The 21,107-nt window shown below is 36.9% G+C and overlaps 1 protein-coding gene, 2 long non-coding RNA genes and 1 other non-coding gene across 5 annotated transcripts in view; 3 read left to right on the forward strand and 1 right to left on the reverse strand.

Moving 5' to 3' along the window:
• Positions 1-1,641: 1,641 nt before the first annotated feature.
• Positions 1,642-7,848, forward strand: LOC106154895 (uncharacterized). The gene is made up of 3 exons (XM_087014980.1): positions 1,642-1,961; positions 2,190-3,332; positions 3,580-7,848. The coding sequence occupies exons 1-3, from the start codon at positions 1,888-1,890 to the stop codon at positions 4,730-4,732; spliced, it is 2,370 nt and encodes a 789-aa protein (XP_086871106.1). The 5' UTR covers positions 1,642-1,887; the 3' UTR covers positions 4,733-7,848.
• Positions 5,770-5,877, forward strand: LOC112042704 (U6 spliceosomal RNA). Its single transcript, XR_002886614.1, has one exon. It is a non-coding gene; the product is annotated as a U6 spliceosomal RNA (small nuclear RNA).
• A 2,385-nt stretch (positions 7,849-10,233) lies between the features above and the next one.
• Positions 10,234-21,107, reverse strand: part of LOC106171728 (uncharacterized) — a 52,463-nt gene continuing 41,589 nt past the window's right edge. For both annotated transcript variants that reach the window (XR_015334974.1, XR_015334973.1), the window contains 2 exons: positions 13,016-13,191; positions 10,234-11,643 (listed from right to left, as the gene is read on the reverse strand). This is a non-coding gene — a long non-coding RNA (uncharacterized LOC106171728). The remainder of the gene's footprint in view (positions 11,644-13,015; positions 13,192-21,107) is intronic.
• LOC147761245 (uncharacterized) lies at positions 13,926-17,433 on the forward strand. The gene is made up of 3 exons (XR_015334972.1): positions 13,926-13,949; positions 14,504-14,590; positions 16,735-17,433. It is a non-coding gene; the product is annotated as an uncharacterized LOC147761245 (long non-coding RNA).

Below are 21,107 nucleotides of genomic sequence, written 5' to 3' on the forward strand. Positions count from 1 at the left end.
AGCATGAAAAATTTTCAGCTTGTTTTATAATTATCATATATGCTATTAAATATGTTTACATGTACTAAGAAAGATTGGGCAGTGGTAGCCACCTGATAGCAATACTATGAATAAACGGTTGTTTATACTTTCCTATTGAGATCTATTGTGATGATGCAGACATGATTATTTTGCAAGTCAAGCTCAGGGTCTTGTGAACGGTGTCTGTCATTGATATGCATGATGCGTTTGTCATTTTGATTTGCAGCATTGTTATTACATACTCACAATAAATCATTGGTCAACTTTTAGAAACTACGGCATTACAACCCCCCCCCCCCCAAAAAAAATAATAATAATAAAATCACTTCACAAAGGGGATTCTTATCTCTCTCTCTCTCTCTCTTGCTATCTGTCTGTTTTGAGGAAGTCAATTCTCAAGGTTCAATCGTTAATTTATTGTCTAACAGAATTCTGTATAAAATGCATTCATACATTTCTCCGTTTCTACTTTAGCTAGGCTATAATTGCCAGTTAAAACTGTAAACTTCCATTGTGTCTTTCTATCTATCCGTCTATCGAGATTTATTGAAGTATAAGCATCAGAAAATAAGGTCCTATATGCGTACGTGATTGCCCGTCCCTGAACTTGATGGAACAAAATCAGGGACCAAGGAGCCGCAAGACATACCAGACTACCTGTACATGTTAATCCGTCTTTTAAATGGATAAGTGAACCGATAGAGCCATCGATGTCAAAGAACCTTATTTTCTGATGACCTTATGTTGTTAATATCAAGGATAAGGGCTCCAAGGTAGGCTGGTAGATTACCTCTGTGCAGAGCCTTAAAAGGGCAGGGCAATGGAACTCCCGCGTGTTCACAAAGGTCTTTTTCATTTGGATAAAGGTAACTGTCGTTATTTGAAAACACTAAATTCTTATATAAAATACTGTTGTTCAGAAAGTTAATCAGAATACAAAATCAACTGACACTGAAAGTATAAAGTTACGAACTGATAGTCTCTGATGGGAAATACAATATCTGTTTTCGAAAGCTACTCATATAATATTGCATCTTTCATAACTATCAACTCGTTAAAGGTCGCGTCCTTGACTTTCCGACATGAAGTTTACTGTAATGAAGGATGTCAATCTGTTGATATTGAACATGAGCACCTATTACTTCAAACCGCACTGCGGTCAAACTGCAGTCAATATCGTTTCTGCGTTGTAGTATTTTGTTTCCCTATTCAACATACCTTCACAGTAATAACAATTCTAAAAATGTAACGGCTACGACAAGCTGTTTATATTTTCTAGTTATTAACTGAAGTCTCATAGCGCAATAAATACTAGAAAAGCATGCATTCCTAAGGGCAAGTAAGACACTTTAAACCTCGATTGCATGTGCCATTGTTAGCGTGGTTTTGCCAGGAATCAATCACGATAACTCGACTTCAGAGTCTTGCCTTGTAACCTTCTTCCTTGCCGCTCCCAACAGTGCAGCTTGTCCTCACAAACAAACAAGGGCCAATTAATACAAGAACCAACCAAGCTTATGTTAAAACTAGGGTGGAAATGCAATTCCAGAGGTTATGGTTATCAGAGAAAAAAGTACATCAAATTATTTACTGACCGATGCCTGACTTTTCAGCCTCATTACTCCCATGCTGGCAATTTGTGGTCTTTGCCAGGGAAAATTGGTTTTTAATAGAGGTGTTGGCACAGCATGATCATCAAGAGCCTAATTAACTATTTGAAGTCCCCTCTCTTAATTTGCCTAAGGTGCTACAAATACAGGTGACCAAAATTTTCTTAGTACAGTCGCGCCTCTTGGCAGTAGATTGACACGTTGACGTTGACGTTGACGTCTCTTCATAAGAAGTTACACTTTGAAAGCGGACACCATGGAGACCTGGAAAATGCTGCTCTGTGCAGGGCTTATCGGTCTTGGTTCAGTCGACTGCGTTTCAGAAGTAAGGTACGTAGTTTATTTCGTAGTCAAAAGCTGAGACCTATACTTCTTCAGATCGGCCTTTGCCGTACTTCGACTACTGTTCGCTGCCTAACAGATTTCAAGGCGTCCTGAAATTGAAGCCTTTGATTTTAGAGGCTCCCGTTGATGACAGTTTAAAACTATTTGCCATTCCAGTTTTACCATGGTTTAAACAATCAATAACTTTCAAATCCATCCATTTCACTTCTACAGATGGTATAATACAACCTCCATGACAGGTAGCACCCTAAATGCCGACTTTGAAGAGGGAAAATATGTAACTGTGAGTGACACAAACAGCGGGGAGGCAATCAGCTTCAGCGGTGCCGCCAATCCATCAGTGTGTGACCTTGACGACGACGGCCTTGTGGATATCTTAGTTGGAGCCAAAGGGTACGTGTATCTAATGAAGAATTCGGGCAATGCAGGTGCCGGTCATTTCGAAAGTCCCGCGAAAATGACATATTCTGCGGATAAACTGTTCATGAAAGTTGGCAAATTTCGCACCTATGCCGTCTGTGCTGATATGAATGGCGACGGAAAGCTGGACATTGTTGTCGCTGGGAATATCTATTTCAACCACAACAAGGTGATCTACTATCCAAACATTGGTTCAGCAAGAAATCAACCAGCCTTCGCACAACCCGTGGTATTTCTCCAGAACATGCCGAAGGAGATAGACGTGCGAATTGACGTAGCTGACTGGAACGCCGACGGCCTTTTAGACATTGTTGTCGGCCGGAACGAAGGCCGCTTTGCATTTTACGCCAACACAGGGTCTCCAACATCCCCGATCTTTCTGGAAGAGCGGGTGGACATCCAGCCTGATAGCACTGCGGAGCCTGCGCCCCATCCTCGTGTTGTAGACTGGGATGAAGACGGCAATCCAGACATTCTATATGGGTCTTATTATTCGGGACCAGGGCTGCAGTACGTGTCAATTGACAATTCTGGCGAAACTTACGAGGAAAGTATCCACTATGTAATAGACGGTGAAAAATTCCTCCTGGCGGACAAAGTTGGTAAAAAACTGTCGACGGATGTGGCAGACTTCAATCTCGACGGGATTGCCGATTTGTTGGTGTCTGGATCTCGAGGTAAAATGGTCATTTTCTGGGGAGCACCTCTCTTAAACAAAGTGAATGAACTGATTGGAATTATAGATCGAATCTTGCAAGACTACCCTGAGGATCTTGGTACAGTTATGGCAGAAGACTCAAGTGTTAGCCTCGGCCTTCAGCGAGCACAAGACAAGTTATTGGAAATCGCAAACGTGCCATCGTCCGGGTATTTCAAAAACGATTTCTTCAACAAGATGGCAAGTCTGGTAGAAAAACACCCACATTACCTTAAACGGTATGTATATGCATATACTTTTATTAATTTAATTTTGAGCATGTCAGTTGATCATCTATATTATCTCAATCTTAACAGATTAAATAGAATTTTAAGATTAATAGGTGCCAGTAACTTAATCGATGGAATGTAGTTATATTATCAAAGCTAACTATACTATAACAAACTCCGGTAACAGTTTGGGCTGGGCTACCAGTACTCGTATAACAACGTACATGACTTTTAAGTGATAATTTTACTTTCACAGAAGAGTGTTCCAGTCACCGTATCTAGTCTACTTCAGTGGTTACATGTGGACCATTATGCTAGAGTGCCGGGCAGACACGGTAGAACACAGAACAGAGCTGGCCAAGGTGACAAACCACACAGGTCCACTATACGACACATTGGTGGGCTCGGGGATACTGGTGATCGACAACGACGCCTCCACCGAAGATGCCAACCGCATGCTTAGAGATTACACAGCATCTCTTCGAGTTGAATACTTTTGGGTGGAACGCATAAGCATACAGGGCTGTATTGGAGTTATCGACTCAAAGCAGTACCATTGGAGCTGGCTCAAAAAATCGAGTGTTAATATATTCTGCAAAGCCGAAAACTCCGGTATCAATAAAGCCAGTCTGCCAGGCTGCAGGGTGTGTCAAACGCATGGAAACATACTCGGGAATATGCACATCTCTGTCATAGCGCATGAATTGGCGCACAACTCCATTACCAATCTTGGCAGTGTATCTTCCACCGAGGCCCTTAGAGCACGAAAACTCACCTTGATGCACAGGGTGCTGAAGGACTGCCCAGACATCATGTGGAAAGAAAACCGGGAAGTAGACAAAGGCGCTACCTTAGATCACTTCGAGGCTCAAGGTTGGTTAAACGCTGACACGGATAACTTTGGAGTCGTTATAAAGAGGTACTTTGATGGGAAATGGGTTCCAGAAGCAGCAAACTATAAGTATGATATTATAACAAATGTAAACCCTGGCGTCGTAATCGTTAATAGCCCAAATGAGTACTTCGCCTCCATCGCGCAGTGCTGGGCCCAAGATTCCAAAATGCTTCTCGATATTGCAGTTGAACGATTCCTGGTCGGGTACAAGGAAAGCATCAACCAGATTCTCCTGCTGGCTGAATACTACTCGGTAGGGGGCGACACCACACGTTTCTGGATGCACAACAAAAAAGGCGACGTCTACTCTTTTGATGTAGACCTCGAACGGGATGTCAAAGGCAATATTATTTCGATGTCAGTCCCGAAGGCAACGGAACGGGATCCATTGGACAAGGGTGGTGCATATCTTGTCCATCTTGATTCTCCGCATGTGTATGAGTTTGCAGTAGATGACGACGGCTTTGTCGTCAAAATTATAAATTTCCCTTCTTACATTGCTGCTGCAAATTAATTAGGCCTAATGTCATCTCAACACGAGGGTATGGTGAGTGTGTTTATGTGTACCGAGGCTCGCTTTGCCGTAAGAAATCAACATACATGTACCGGTAGTGGTGTGGATGAGAAACGACCATCATTAGTGAAAACTCTATTAAGATCTTCAATGAAAACGTACGCAAAATACATTATAAGTTTTATAATTTTTATCTATTAATATATTTTTTAGTAATCAATGTATACATGTACTTGGTGAGCATGTTTTGTTAATTACAGTACGCAGTGTTTTTATCTGATAGGCCAATTATTAACCAAGCCCTAAAGAGTCGCACTTTCAACTGTGTTGGGTATATATAAAGAAAATCTACAACAACAACAAACCGCATTTGATTCGTCATATCGAACGTCCTAAAGTGATTTCTCGTCCAAATACCTCTTCCCATCAGAATAAGTCAAAGCAAATAAATCATAACTTCCCATACTCAGTCAGAAGACACGATGACTTTTGAGCTTGTTGAACAACCTAGATTGCTTTTGGTTGTGCTTTTGCAGCGTGACAGCACAACTGTAGCAATGACGTAGCTTCCAATGCAAAGATACTATTGGACTTTTTATAACTAAGATAAAATGGGTTAATCTTTCCCGCACGAAAATGCGGTAGTATCGAAGTAGAAAAGAAGCATTAACGCAGTAGTGGTGTGGAGCATATTTGCAGTAGAAATGCAGCATAGCCTACTGCAATTCTACTCCAAAAAGTACATAGGTTTGTACAGAGAGGAGCATTAATGCAGTAAATTAGCAGCATGATAGAAGCATGTTTCAAATATGCTAATTAGCTCCCTAATCGAAGCAGATTTGAAGCATGTTTGCATTATGATTGCAGTAGTCTACTGCGCTGGAGTATCTACTGCGTTTTCTTGCGGGTTATCAAATACCTTAATCAACGCCCCTAAATAGTGAACCTCACCAGACGCTTTCAGGTTTGACGCGAAATTAGTTTAAAAGTCGTTCGAAGGGTTAATTTGCATTTTTGGTGAAGTAAGCAGTGCTCATGTCCTCACTACGGTGGGACATATACTAAAATTGGAACGATACAGAGAAGATTAGCATGGCCCCTGGCGCAAGGATGACACGCACATTCGTGAAGCGTTCCATATTTTTAAAAAATGATTATGTAAGCAAACGGCGTGATTTTGACCATGCTAAACAACGAGCTAAACGCCAGTTTTGGCGTAAATCGCAAGAAGAACTCTTACAAAAACAAACCAGTGATCCACGGAACTTCTGGAGAGATATTGGTCGCATCGGAATTCAGAAGGATAGAAAAAGTACCATTCCCATGGAAGTACTGAGAGATGATGGATCTGTCTCCACGGATATCACTGAGGTTTTATTGAAATGGCAAAATGACTATGCAGGTCTATTCAGTGTGTCAGATAAAAATTGTGATAGTTTTGATAAATCTTTCTTAGCCCAGGTTAATGAGAAACTTTATAGTTATAGACAGGGTGAACTTGATACACCAGATTTGAGTGCCAGTCTTAACACTGATATTACGTTTAAAGAAGTTGAGCTTGCAGTTAATGGTGCTAAGTGTGGTAAAAGCCCCGGGCTTGATGACCTGCCCTCGAAGGTCTTAAAAAACAATACAACTATTATATTTTTGTACAACCTGTTTAAGTACTGTTTTGCTAATTCTGTGGTCCCTAGTGATTGGCTTAGGTCTGTCATTAATCCCATACCGAAAGGTAGTGGTGTTAATTCATGCAACCCACTAGAATATAGAGGAATAACATTATCATCTAGCATATATAAGATATACACATCTATTCTGAATAGGAGATTATCGAAGTGGGCAGAAGATAATGAAATAATAGTTGACGAGCAAAATGGTTTTAGACAAGACCGTGGGTGTTTAGATCACATGTATGTAATGTCCAGTATAATAGAAAATAGTTTAAAGCAAAAGCAGAGCATATATGCCTGTTACATCGATGCAAGAAAAGCATTCGACAGAATTAATAGGTCTCTTTTATGGTATAAATTATTTAAACTAGGAATATGCGGAAATTTTATGAATTCCCTCCAGGCTTTATATGATAACCCAAAGTGCTGTGTTAGGGTAAATAACTATACAACAGGTTTCTTTGATATTGAAACTGGAGTAAAACAAGGGTGCCTGTTGTCACCTTTACTTTTTGACATTTACATTAATGATATGGTACATGATCTGAAAGCTCTGGGTAAAGGCATTAATGTGAACGATGAGCTGATTTGCTCGCTTCTTTATGCAGATGACGTTGTGCTTTTGGCCAAGAATGAGGAAGATTTACAGTCAATGCTTAATGTGGTGCACAAGTGGTGTTATAAATGGCAGTTGACTCTGAATGTGGACAAGACCCAGATAGTTCATTTTAGGTCACCTAAAATACCTAGAACAAATTATGTTTTTAAATGTGGCAATTTTATAGTAAACATTGTTGAGAAATATAAATACTTGGGTATGTGGTATTTTGAACACTTTGATGTGAATAAGACTGTATCATGTATAACTAAGTCTGCAAGCAGAGCTTTAGGTCTTCTGATTGCAAAATGCAAGGCTTGTGGGGGCATGCCCTATGCATGCTTTACGAAATTATACGATGCACTTGTAGCTCCTGTGTTAGAATATGGTTCTGCTATATGGGGACTCCAGGAATTTAGTCAGATTAATGCTGTTTTCAATAGAGCTTGTAGGTATTTTTTGGGCGTGGGTAGGTACGCGCCAGCCGCTGCCACCCGTGCTGAAATGGGATGGATTTTGCCTTTTGAAAAGCAGTTAATTAAAGTGACAAATTTCTGGTGTAGATTAGCTAATATGGATTGTAATAGGTTGACTAAAAAGGTGTTTTTATGGAGTTTACGTGTATCAAACAATGGAAAGAAAAATTGGATAACTAGGGTTAAAGGTAAATTTAGTGATCTAGGAGTAAGCCACCTATACGTAACTGATAATGATATATCGAAGGCTAGTACACTTAATTGTGTTAGGGAGAGTGTAGCTTTTGAATGTCACTCTGATTGGTTGGCGAAGCTATGGGATGATACCCCACGTAGAAATGGAGGTGGAAATAAGCTGAGGCTATTCAGACTGTTTAAGGGATCTTGGATATTAACGAAAAAGTCCAAAACTAATGCAGCTAATGAAATTTCCTATTAACTTAAAGAAAAGGTCTAGCAAGCCAAACAATTTTTCAAAGTTTGTAGTCACAGTGTAACACGAGTGACGTAATATCAGCGTTTTGAGGCTAAAATTGTCTTTTTTTTAATCAAGAATTTCTCCTAAACAAAAAGCCCTATTAATACGATTGAAATAGCTATCTAAAGGTTAGCACAAACTCCATTAAACTCTGTCAGGATTTTCTCTTTTTATTTTTACTTTTGATTTTATTTTGATAAAACGTGAATTTTACGAAATATATATGGACCTTCCAATTTCAGTAATAATAACTTCAAAAATAAAAGGTCAATCTAAAAACCAAGACTCAGACGACTAGATATTATACTGAAACAGAGACACATCAAATTTCATGTCAATCTGACAGTTACAGAATGAGATATGGGGATTGAAGTTTAGACTATGTTATCAATCTTCAAAGCTGAGAAATCGCTCCTAAACCATTTTGCTCAGGTAATTGGGCTATTTAAGCAAAATAATTGCACCTCCACCTTACCTGTTATCATCTTGTTGATCGGGAAGGTCTATACACCATTACGTGTTAAAATTGGGTTGTTTGTTTCTATCTAGATGCCAGAAAATCTTACTTTTGTACGCAAACTTATTCGTACCACGAAAGTCGCTCTTCCCTGGGAAATGATTGACAGCTGAGTAGGTCTACCTACTCTCGTTTCACTGACGTAATTAATCATAATTGTGCCTGACGCAGTAGGAGTCTGTGCACTGTCTAGGAAGTGTCTAAGGAAGCGCTTACAAACAAAAAGAGGATTACTTGGTGTGCCAGCAGAGGACAATGCCACCCGTCGTGCGTGGGCGCCGCTCTACACACCAAGACGCGAAAATTGAGAAAGTAAAGCAAGATTTACTCCGAGAAATGGCCGAATGTGGGTACGTATATGCCATGATGCCACAGAGTGCCAAGACCGTAATATGCGAATTTGAAAATGTTTTGGGTGGCAATATTACTTTAAAACTTGCTTGCTATTACAATCTTTATTGTGCATAAAATGATTGCCTAACGATTTTTTTCTGACAACTCCAGACGTTGTACGAATACTCAGCAGTTCAAGTGTGATCTCGAGTCTTTACCGCGGGGTTTCTCCATCCACCAGAAGCACTCTCTTTCAAAATTCTCTTGCTTTCCTCGCTCATCCGTTTTCTCACGACTTTCTTTCTTCCCATGACTGTGTATATAACTGTGTTCTGCTTAGCTGACGTAAGACTTATGAGCTGCCAGGGCACGCGTAACAGCTTAAGAAGTTAGACAACCATTCTTGCCCCGCCCCCATAGTAACGGTGCTTGACAACGGAGGCGGAGCCTAAAGCCTGCCACCCGTACCAGTCAGGACAGGTAGAAAAACTCGTCCAAATGTATATTTTTAGTCCGTGTTTCACAAATATTACTTAATTAAGTATTAGATACAAAATTGATTATTTCTAACGTATAAAAAACTAAAAATCGAGTTTTAGACGCATTTTTAATATCCTAGACCCCTTAAGCAAGACTTGGTAGTTAGTGAATACATTAAGAAACCAACTTTATCGCTCAAGCACCGGCGGGCATTGGCTAAGCTGAGATGTGGGGTGGCCCCACTCAGAATAGAAACTGGACGGTATGAAAAACTTCCAGTGCTGGAGAGAACGTGTGTACTCTGTGAATCAGGTTGTGTTGAGGATGAGATTCACTTTTTAATTAATTGTCCATTTTTTAATGATTATCGTACTGATTTAATTAGAACTGCTAAATGTTTTAAGCCGGATTTTGATTTATTGGATGAAGTAAGCAAATTTCTTTTCCTGATTGATGATCCAAAAATGATTTTTAGCACTGCCAAAGCCTGTAGCCTTTTCTTAGGATTAAGAAGAAATTTTATGTATTTAAACTGTAATTAGTTCTTTTAGTCTCTCATAGTTCTCTGTATAGAACTGCCTGATGACTGTTTTAATTTTTATTGTTTTTAATTGTATCTATGGGTGAGACTTTAATAAAATAAATTGAATTGAATTGAATTGCTCATAGTTAGAAAGAATGAGGGTCCACGTGTGTGTTTGGGGGGGGGGGGGGGGGAAGGATTGTAACAGACACGTGCCCACGGACACGTGCCCAAGAGCTTTGAAAGAATTTTTTTCTCTCACCAACCTGTCCAGTAAGAACAATAATAATTTTTTCCTTCTACCTCGCTTTGCTCGAAACTTTTTAAATTAACTCATCCCTTTATCATAAATCAAGCAAACAAGCAAGCTATCTTGCAAAAGTCTAGAACTTATAATTTAAATTAATAGACCAAAATTATATCCTTTTCATCATTATATCTCTTTATTTGACTTAGATTTCCATTAATTATTTTAGTGTTTCTCTTGGAAATAATTTTGAACCCAAGTTTGGAAGTTATTGGTAGAAAACACATCTAAGATGTACCTTTTTAAGAAAAACTTACATATTCTGATGGCCACATGTAACAACATTTTAAAAACTGTTGATTATTTCCATTAACTTTCAAGACTGAGTCGATGCAAATCTTAAATTATTATTTCATAATATAAAGAATCAACAACTCCAAAGGAGCAACTAGTTATAGGACAACATCCACTTCTTACAATGAACTTTCCAGGTCTGCATTTGCTCATCTGGTAATTATTTGATAGCATAAAAAGAAAATTCATTAAAAGAATTCATTAAAAGAAAATTTCTATCAAAAGGATGAGATCTTGTTCTATAATTAATTATCATGATAATATATAGTATTGACAGTTCTTATTGTATTAGCATTGCACTGGACAATCAAAATGCCCAGGTTTATCAGAAATGGAGCAGATGTAAGTATTAGTATGTCATTTGCTTGCACATGCTTTACTGCTTTTTTAAAGACCGACAATGTACATGTACATTGCACCTTTATATAACACAAAAGTTTATATTTTCCTTGAAAATTTACCATTTTTCCTAAATTACTAAGGTTAATCCTATATAAACCCGTTGAAAAAAATGAAATAAAACGTTAACTGTTTTTCAAGTTATCATTTTTTAATTGTTACCTTTTTATGGTTTCAAATGAATTAGTTCAAAAATCTCCTTACATGTATGTACTACAAAAGAATGTGAAACTTTAGAGAGAATCAATGGGACACGTAATTTTTTGAAGGATGCAAAGTTGTATTAAAAATCTAAAAGCAATTGTCTAGAAAGTCTTACCATTTCAGAATAAGTTTCCATATAGGGTTCAATCAATTTGTAGTCAAAAATTGAAACTATCACAATTAAACTGCCTTATTATACTGTCAACAATAGACATGTTTAATATTGCTCCAAAGCACCATCCTCACATTCTTAATAGTCTTCAGTGTTTTCTTTTTTTAATGTCTATTTCTTATGCCCATGATTGTATACATTGTTCATGGCTTTCTAACAGTGTCACTACAAACAACAATTCAGTTATGCAAAATAATAGATATATTTTCCCTAAAATATTCAAGTATTATTGTGCCTTTGGTTTGAAGTCAAGAAGGCTGTAGCTGACAAATATCCCCAAGTTTCTTGACTGATATTACATGGGCAGTTTGGGGATGGGGATTCCAGGCCCCCTTGCAGTGGTTTCTTTAATTACTTGACCCCAGACTGATGGCCTTCTTCCAAACTACTGGCCGGGTTTTGTGATTTTGCCCCATTGGAACTGCATTGTACTTGTTGAGCAGATGCACTTGGGTCTTAACTGAAATGGAAAATTAGCAGATAGTAAATATGGTGACTTGGCAATTTTTTTCAAAATCACTGAAAAGATATCAAGAGTTTTGATGCCCCCCCCTTCTTCTTACATCCTGTGCATCTCCTCCCCCTTTTGAATACTTCATAAAAATTTGCCCAACTTTTTTCTTGTATTTTTATTACTACTTTCAAATGTACTAGTACCTGCTTCTATGTCAATGTCTGTGAATATCAACATAATTGAGATTTTCTGCTACATTGACACCCAAATAACATATTAATTATTGCAGTGATTTTTATTTTGAGTACTGTACCTATGATATATTACTGTATGTCACAGGCAGGATTGAAATCCAGGCAGATTTTTAAGTTGCTTAGGCCAGATTGAAATCACAAGTCACAGATATTTTAAATTGTTATAAAAAGATTAAACACATCCCTATAAAAGCTATTTTTGTAATACAATATATGGTCTAGAGCATCTTTTATTAACTGTCTTGCACACACGGGATTGAAAAACATTTATTTTTCGATCTTGCCCAGGAGACTTTAAATCTGCTGTGATGTCAAATTGTAATGCCTGTGACATATACACAACATATTAACAAAAGTAACCAACTTCTCACATTGAACAACGATAAAATTAACAAATCAAATACTAAAAAAGCACTACGAGAGTGCAGACCTACGCCAAGGCAGCAATTTTTTATTATTATTGATTGATTACTGATCCGGGTCACCACCACTAATCACTTTTAAGTTAACCCATTTCTGACCTACCCTGAAAATTTCATCAAAATCGGTCCCTAACTTTCTGATTTATGTTGATGATTGGTTTTTGATTATTGATTGATTATTGATGCAGATCACCACCAAAAACTAATCACTTCTAAGTTAACCCATTTCTGACCTACCCTGAAAATTTCATCAAAATCGGTCCCTAACTTTTTGAGTTATGTTGATGATTGGTTTTTGATTATTGACTGATTATTGATCAAGATCACCACCAAAAACTAATCACTTCTATGTTAACCCATTTCTGACCTACCCTGAACATTCATCAAAATCGGTCCATAACTTTTGGAGTTACTAGTATGTTGCTGATTGATTTTTGATTACTGATTATTGATTATTGATGCAGATCACCACCAAAAACTAATCACTTCTAAGTTAACCCATTTCTGACATACCCTGAAAATTTCATCAAAATCAGTCCATAACTTTTTGAATTATGTTGATGACAGTCAAAAAAACAAAATAAACAAACAGACATACAGGGGTGAAAGCATAACCTCCTTGGTGGAGGTAAAAAGAAGAATCACATTCAAGTACAGTTTCTTTCAGCTCTACTGTGTAAAAAGAAAACCCGAGAAACAAACCTTAATTCTCTCAGCATCTCTCTCCAAGCCTTTGCTTCACGTTTCACAAAGCAGTGAAAGTTATATTCCAACTTGAGTCTCGATCCTCAACAATCATCTCCCCTTAACCTTCACTTGTACATTTTGTCCTTTTCTTTAATACCTCCATTCCTTTCAAATATTGGCTTGGGTTCTTTCTGTAAATATAAGGAAACAAAAAAAATTAGTCACACAAATTGTTCAACATGACAATACTGTAACCCAGCATAAAAGTACTAAATAAGAAAGCATACATGTACCAGCAAGATGCAGGAAAAGTGAAAATCTCATAAACAACAAGCATAAATGTACCAATATTATTGTTTGACGGGTGTCAGGTCTATATGATTCACTTCAAAATATTCAGAGTGTTTATCTTCACGACCTACATTTATGTTATTTGCATACTCTTGCATATGTTGGCCACATCCATGACCCTTTTACACCATTAAGTAAACACAACCAAGAACACACTGTACACAAAAAAAAGTGTCAATAAAATCCGTTTGCAGACTTGCTTTGAAAAATGTGCATAAACTTGTTCTGTTGTATTAATATATAATGTAGCTCTCTACCATGCAGTGGTATTTCTGTGCCAATATAATATGTTTTTCAAATAACCCAGTTGTAGTGCCTATAGTGTAAGTAACACTACTCGGTAGATGTCGCGGGACATGTACAAGCTAGACCATGTGTTAAATGTCATTATACTTTTAGTTATACATACAAAAGTGACTGTTGTGCATAAATATCATTCATTACATTACATTAAATAACTATATGTTGAAAAAGGACCAAAATATCAAGGTGCCAATTGTGTCTTTTCTTTTGTAAAAAGATACCACTCCATCTTTTCTTGTATAGAAGTGTCACTCCATTCATTGTTATAAAAAAGAAAATGGCGGATGATATGTTTGTAAGTTGATTGACATTAGTAAATGTATTACATTAAATTATCACACATGGCTAATATTTATAAATACATGTATAATCAACAGAGTTTGTGGGTTTATTCTAACCACCTGCGGGCAAAAATGTTGATTTAACTTCGGTATTTATACGTCATCAACAAAGAGTCAACACTGATACATGTACCGCGATGCAGTGGAGTAATGCAGTCTCTTCGTTGAACCACTGTGGCATGCTCACACTTGGCCACAGACTGAAAGTGGCATACTTTTTTCACGCTGAAGTATCAAATCTGGCAAAATAATACATTGTATACAATAAGGCTTTTCGATTAAAATCACAGCAATTTGCAAATTTAGTTACCAGTCTGAGAGTATGTATTACGCTAGTGTATTACGCTAGTGTATTTCCATATGCTCAGTCAATAGATTACTAGTAGTTAAACTCCATCCTGACCTCAGTTACCATAACAGTACATAAATGTTTTGAGTATAAATGATTCTAAACAGATAGTGTTCCGACCAGAAATAACTGACACACTTCAATTTTTTTTTTCTACAGTTTCAGAGTTTGTTGCAGCATAAAGTTCCACAGCAAGAGGAATCTTTACCGCAGATCACGTATTGTGGATTTCAAGAAAACAATTTGGTAAGAACTGCTTCTTTTAAAAAAATACTATACTGTACTAATAAGTAACAGGTACAACTACAAAAAGATAAATATATATTTCTCTTTTTCTTGAAGGTATTATACCTTAGAACAAAAATTGGGTCTTAGAAAAAATTTTCCAGTATATTTCTGCCATTCTCCCCTTATCACCTGATACCAATCTGCAATTTGTACCCTATTCAAAGACACTGAAAAATTATGATATATAAACCTGTTTGAGGTTAGCTTCTATTCAAATTTTACCATCATATGAGTGAGATTAAATAATATCTACCAGGCCTGTATCTGGAGGGGTTGGGGGGGACAAACTGCCCTTTTTGCTGGAAAAGTCCACGTTGGGTAAAAAATAATCAAGGCACATGAAGTATTCACGGTAAGACCCCTTTCTTTGATATCGATGGCTACTGGCCTATCTCTAACTGAGGCAGATTAAAAACTACATGTACAATACATATCAGTGTTTCCCCTGGCTTTCAAGCTCTGTGAGGTGGTAGGCAGTCCGCGATCCCAGCAATACTAGGGGGGTCCGGGGGCATGCCCCCCCCGGAAATTTTTTTAAATCGAGGTGCAATTTGGTGCATTTTAGGGTATTTAGAACTGATTTTTTTACATTTTATGTGGCACTGAATTGTCTTGTTTTAGATGTTTTGAGGAGTAAATTCAGTAATGACATAACAAAGGTTTGGACAAAATTTATTTTCCAGTCTGTGCATTCACTCAGTTTAGTCCTTTTCAGTTTATAGAACATACTCTTTCAAAAAAAAAAAAAAAAAAAAAAGTTAATACTTTCAAAAAAAAACAAAAAAAAAAGTTAACTACTTTAATACTTACAAGAAACAAGAAAAAGGGCTTACTACATTGAATTATTTTTAAATTGACCAAAAAGTTGATAAAATATGTTGTTTTTACCGTTTTCACGTTCTTGTGAAAGTAACTGGTCAATTGACTTTGCGTGTGGGAGCGCTTCATCCTAATATAAAACTGCTGCAAAAAGTTCTCTCTCTTGTCGTTCAGTGCAAAGCGACTCCCGCTACTAGTTATACGTAGTTTGAGATGTAATTTATAATCAACAACTTCAAAAACCGTTAAATGAATTCTTCGGAATTAAAGAGATGAAAATCACACTTATCATCAATTTTAGTTCTTCGTTTATTCATTTATATGGTTCTATTCAGTCATGGAAAGTCATATTCAATGCATAGGTTTCCACGCGAAATACTGACGTGACCCAGTTTTACAACACTACTGCTTTCACAAAACTCACCCGTAAATCAATAGAAAATCTTCTCCAAGTTTATAAAATCAACGAGTCCACTTTATTTGCTCCTTTTTTATCAGTGAATATTCGTAAACTATAAAAACAAACAACAGGCGGTCTGAATTTCGGAACATGAAGTGATAGAGAAAGCGTATTCTTGACACGTGATTAAATGGTGTCAAGAACAGTTGCCTCGTTTCGCTCTGTCTCTTATACTTCAAATTAGGCACAGAACTGCGAAAACGAGGCACTCACAGGGAGATAGTAACTGCTGGTTATTTTTAGGCATACGCGCACCGTTACTACTAAATCAAGTGCTCAGAAGCATGGGATTACGTATGTAAACAGAAAATGCAATATTTGCGTAGAAATAAATATAATTTTCAGTTAGCATAAGTGAAAATATACTTTGTTGTTCCATATAGCCCAGCGTGGCGGTGCTTTTGACAAATTTCAGCGAGGCGCTTGCAAATATCAGCGAGGCGGGCGCCTCGCTCATTTAAGTGCAGGGGAAACACTGCATATCATAATTTCAGGCCCATACCTAGCCAGCAATTTCCAAGGAGGATTTCTTATTCCAAAAAAGTGGACCTTTTACCATAAAATCATCACATACCTACATCAAATTTTACCCTAAGTGGATCTTTACCCTGCTAAAAGAGCAGTTTTTTTAAACCCCCTGAACCCCCTGGACCTGTAATTTTGGAGCAGGTTTTGAATTGGTCAGTAAAGAGAAAGGTTGACATTTTAAGAAATAAATTGAATTCTTGCTGTTTAATATGCATATTGCATGCCATAAAATACCAGTATAATATCTTCTTTAGATTTAATTTTCATCTTACACTTGTTTCATTTGGTTTCCCAGGCTGGTGTAGTGAGGTTATCTATGGAACACAACAAAACAGTCCTAGTGGAGCCAACAGTTCAACCGCAAGTTACGAAAGAAGATCAAACACCTGAAACATCACAGGGACCAAGACGAGAAGCAGATTCACTGCTTTACTCAAATGAATGAGTTGTCTCTCTCTATTTTGGCAGTGACATTTTCACCATGAACTTACATTATTTGCTGGCCTAGTATGTGATCTTTGGCTGAAACCACAGGAGTCAAATATTCTCAAATACACGCAGTTCTGACTTCATTTGTGGCATATAGGATAATGTACCTATCTTCTACAATCATAAACTAGGATGAGAGACATTGCAATACTAAAGAAAAAACCTGTGGTACTCACTGTTGTTAGATGTCCTGGAAAAGATCACCATATATTTTTTCAAGCTGCACTTGACAGTTTTTTAACAGAATCTATACACATGAACCTAGACTTGTGGTTGGATTAACCTAACACTGAAGAAATGCTAATACTTGGGTTTCCTTGTAAAGAATTGGTGCTTGAAGATGGAACTGAGTTATTATTTAAGTGTAAATTTATTTATTTATTTGTTAACTGGTGTATTAATTTGTTACTTGATGTATCTCTTTGTTATTTTACATATTAAATTAATAAAATAAAACAGAATTAATAAAAAATAAAGCTCTGTAAGTAAGCTAGTGTCTTTAGTCTATGAGCTGATGCCCAAATCTTATCTGGCTGCACTTCCATTAAGCAAAGTTTTTATGGTTGATTTTTATATCGCTGATGACAGCAATTAAAAGAAAAATGACTTTCGTAAAGATATATTAAAATTTATATCCAAAGAGAACAATACTCTGCTAAAAATCAAGATTTTTTTTCTTAATTGAATAGTTAACCTGAGCTAGGCTACTACTGTATGTCAAAGTGGCTACAAAATTAAAGGCTTTTTTCATGTAACCTCACACATATTACCTTCAAATTATTTTTTAAAAATCCTACACCACTTTTCAATTGCCTTTGCATGCTTTTTTTAAGATTGTTTTGGAAATTGATAGTTAGCCTATTACTACCTGAATAATCATAATAGGGTCCATTGCACAGATATTTAGATCAATCTCCCTGGGGAGTCTCACTAAATTGCTATCAACTTGACCAGCTTAAATGTCTGTCACGCCTAGTAAAGCTGTTAGGGGTAATTATCTTTACCCCATAGCTGAATCGGTAAGTGTGACAGACATTTAAGCCGCTTAGTTTACAGCAATTTAGTGAGACTCCCTAAGGTTGGATCAATCCAGATGGATCCATCTAGGCATGGGAATCCAGTCTTAGTGAAAAAAAATACAGCAAATGCTGCACTAAGCTTTGTATAAGTGGGGTACTTTGTAGCTAGAGAATCTGTTCAAGTTTTGGATAAATTTCAGTTTAATAATGCTCAGAAGTTTAAGCTTCAATCCTGTTGGAAAAATTGTCTTCAATATTTGTAAAAGATAAATGATATCCTAATTATGTGTCAATCTATGCAGAGCGTACTGTATCACATTGCCACTAAAATAAATAAGCAAATTAACAAATAAATTAATTACGTAAATATGGAGAGAAAAACATAAATAAATAAAGACAACAGACAAACACACATGCAAAGTCATTTTGTTCTTTCAGCTTCAGAAGTGACCACCATTGGAAGCAATTACTGTCATACATATTAATTCAAAACTGTTTAAGGTGACATTTATGCATTAAGTGCTCTAAGGCAGTAGTAATCTTCACCTTCTCTACTTTTAGTACAAAATAATTAAATCTTTTCCAATCTCATTAATGTCATGCTGACCCCCCCCCCCCCCCCCCTTACTCACTCTTTCATAGTCCAAAATCTCTCAATGTTCAGAAATTGCATTTACAGACAAGGCTACATGCAAGTTTGGCTGACACCATGTATCAGGTAGATTGTAAATATTCTTATCAAACCTTGAGAGACACATAATATACTTAATATACACATAGAAAACACAGGAAATAACTGTTTCAGTTATCTTAGCTGTGACCCTTGTAGAGGTTACTGTTAATGAATGCTTTGATACTTGGTCCAAAGGAACTTCTCTCTCCTTCCCTTCAAGATCTTCCAAACAATTTATCTATACCCGTATACATATAAAATCTTTTTCAGTTAATGTCAGTGTGTGCCTTCTTCTCTCCTTACACCCCCCCCCCCCCCCCCCCCCACTCCACCTCTATTTAATTACCCCTTTACAGCTTGTAGTAGGCGGGACGGACATTTAAGGCCGATTATCTGACAGTAATCTATTGAGACTCCCCGCGAGGATAGATCGATCTAAAAGCTCTGGGAATACAGCCTAAGTTTGATAAATAACACATACAGTTGTAGTGCTTAAGTGTAACAGTAGATGTCACGGGACATGTACTACAAGCAAGGCCATGTGCTTTCATTATAAATTTAGTTATACAAAAGTGACTGCTGTGCAAAAATATTATTCATAAAAAATAATTATATCATATTACATTAAATAACTATATGTTGAAAAAGGACCAAACAATCAAGGTGCCAATTGTCTTTTCTTTTGCAAAAAGATGCCACTCCATCTTTTCTTGTATAGAATTGTCACTCCATTTATTGTTATAAATAAAGAAGAAAATGGCGGATGATATGTTTGTAAGTTGATTGACATAAGTAAATGTATTACCTTAAATTACCACAGATGGCTAATCATTACAAATACATGTATAATCACCAGAGTTTGTGGGTTTATTCTTACCACCTGCGGGCAAAAATGTTGATTTAACTTCGATATTTATATATCAACAGAGTCAACACTGATACATGTCCCGCAATTCAGTGGAGTAATGCAGTTTCTTGGTTGAACCAGTGTGCATGTACTCACACTTGGCCACAGACTGAAAGTGGCATACTTTTTTCATACTGAAGTATCAAATCTGGCAAATAATACATTGTATACAATAAGGCTTTTCTATTGAAATCACAGCAATTTGCAAATTTAGCTACCAGAGTAAGTATTAGGTTAGAGTATTTCCATATGCTCAGTCACTAAATTGCTAGTAGTTAAACTCAATCCTGCCCTCAATTACCATAAATAACAGTACATAAATGATTTGAGTATAAATGATCTTAAACAGACAGTGTTCTGACCAGAAATAAATGACACACTTCAATTGTTTTTTACAGTTTGAAAGTTTGCTGCAGCGAACAGTTCCTCGACAAGAGGAATCTTTACCACAAATAAAATATTGTGGTTTTGAAGACAATAATCTGGTAAGAACTGGTACTTTAAACTAAATACTAATCTGTACTAATAAGTTAAAGGTACAACTACAAAAAGATAAATATGGGTGTTATATCTTAGAAAAAAAAATGGGTGTTAGAAAAAATAATTTTCTAGGATATTTCTGCCATTTTCCCTCAACACCTGATACCAATCTGCAATTTGTACCCTGTTTAAAACCACTGAAATAGATTAAATAGTATGTATATTTTGCTGTCTATCCAGGCCTATAACTAAAAGGGTTGGGGGGGGGGCGCAACAAACTGCCCTTTTTACTGGGAAAAAGTCCATGTTGGGTAAAAAATGAAGAATTCACAGTAAGAGGTCCACTTTTTCACAAAAGATCTCTTTCTTTGATGTTGATTGCTACTGGCCTAGCTATCTCTAACTGAGTCAGATTAAAAACTCCCATGCACATGGACAGTACATATCATAATTTCAGGCCTGCACCGGCCTATCCAGCAATTTTAAAGGAGGGTTTCTTTTTCCAAAAATGTGGACCTTTTACCATAAAATCTTCCATGTACCTAGATCACATTTTACCCTGATTGAACCTTTTCCCTGCTAAAAGGGCAGTTATATCGAACCCCCCGGGCCCGTTATTTTGGAGCAGGTTTTGAATTGGTCAGTAAGGAGAAAGGTTGACATTTTAAGAAATAAATTGAATTCTTGCTGTTTAATATGCTTATTGCATGCCAAAAAATACCAGTATAATATCTTCTTTAGATTTAATTTTCATCTTACACTTGTTTCATTTGGTTTCCCAGGCTGGTGTAGTGAGGTTATCTATGGAACACAACAAAACAGTCCTAGTGAAGCCAACAGTTCAACCGCAAGTTACGAAAGGAGATCAAACACCTGAAACATCACAGGGACCAAGACGAGAAGCAGATTCACTGCTTTACTCAAAGGAATGAGTTGTCTCTCTCTTTTGGCAGTGACATTTTCACCATGAACTTACATTATTTGCTGGCCTAGTATGTGATCTTTGGCTGAAACCACAGGAGTCAAATATTCTCAAATACACGCAGTTCTGACTTCATTTGTGGCATATAGGATAATGTACCTATCTTCTACAATCATAA

The sequence above is a fragment of the Lingula anatina genome, chromosome 6 (genome assembly GCF_051362555.1).
Source record: "Lingula anatina isolate TDL-2025a chromosome 6, LinAna3.0, whole genome shotgun sequence".
NCBI classification, from domain to species: Eukaryota; Metazoa; Brachiopoda; class Lingulata; order Lingulida; family Lingulidae; genus Lingula; species Lingula anatina.

Excerpts from the sequence above, each read along its gene's own strand:
- LOC106154895 (XM_087014980.1), top strand. The coding sequence starts at position 1,888 with ATGGAGACCTGGAAAATGCTGCTCTGTGCAGGGCTTATCGGTCTTGGT. Across the intron at positions 1,962-2,189 it reads GACTGCGTTTCAGAAGTAAG|ATGGTATAATACAACCTCCA; the intron begins GTACGTAGTTTA and ends TCACTTCTACAG. Across the intron at positions 3,333-3,579 it reads CACCCACATTACCTTAAACG|AAGAGTGTTCCAGTCACCGT; the intron begins GTATGTATATGC and ends TTACTTTCACAG.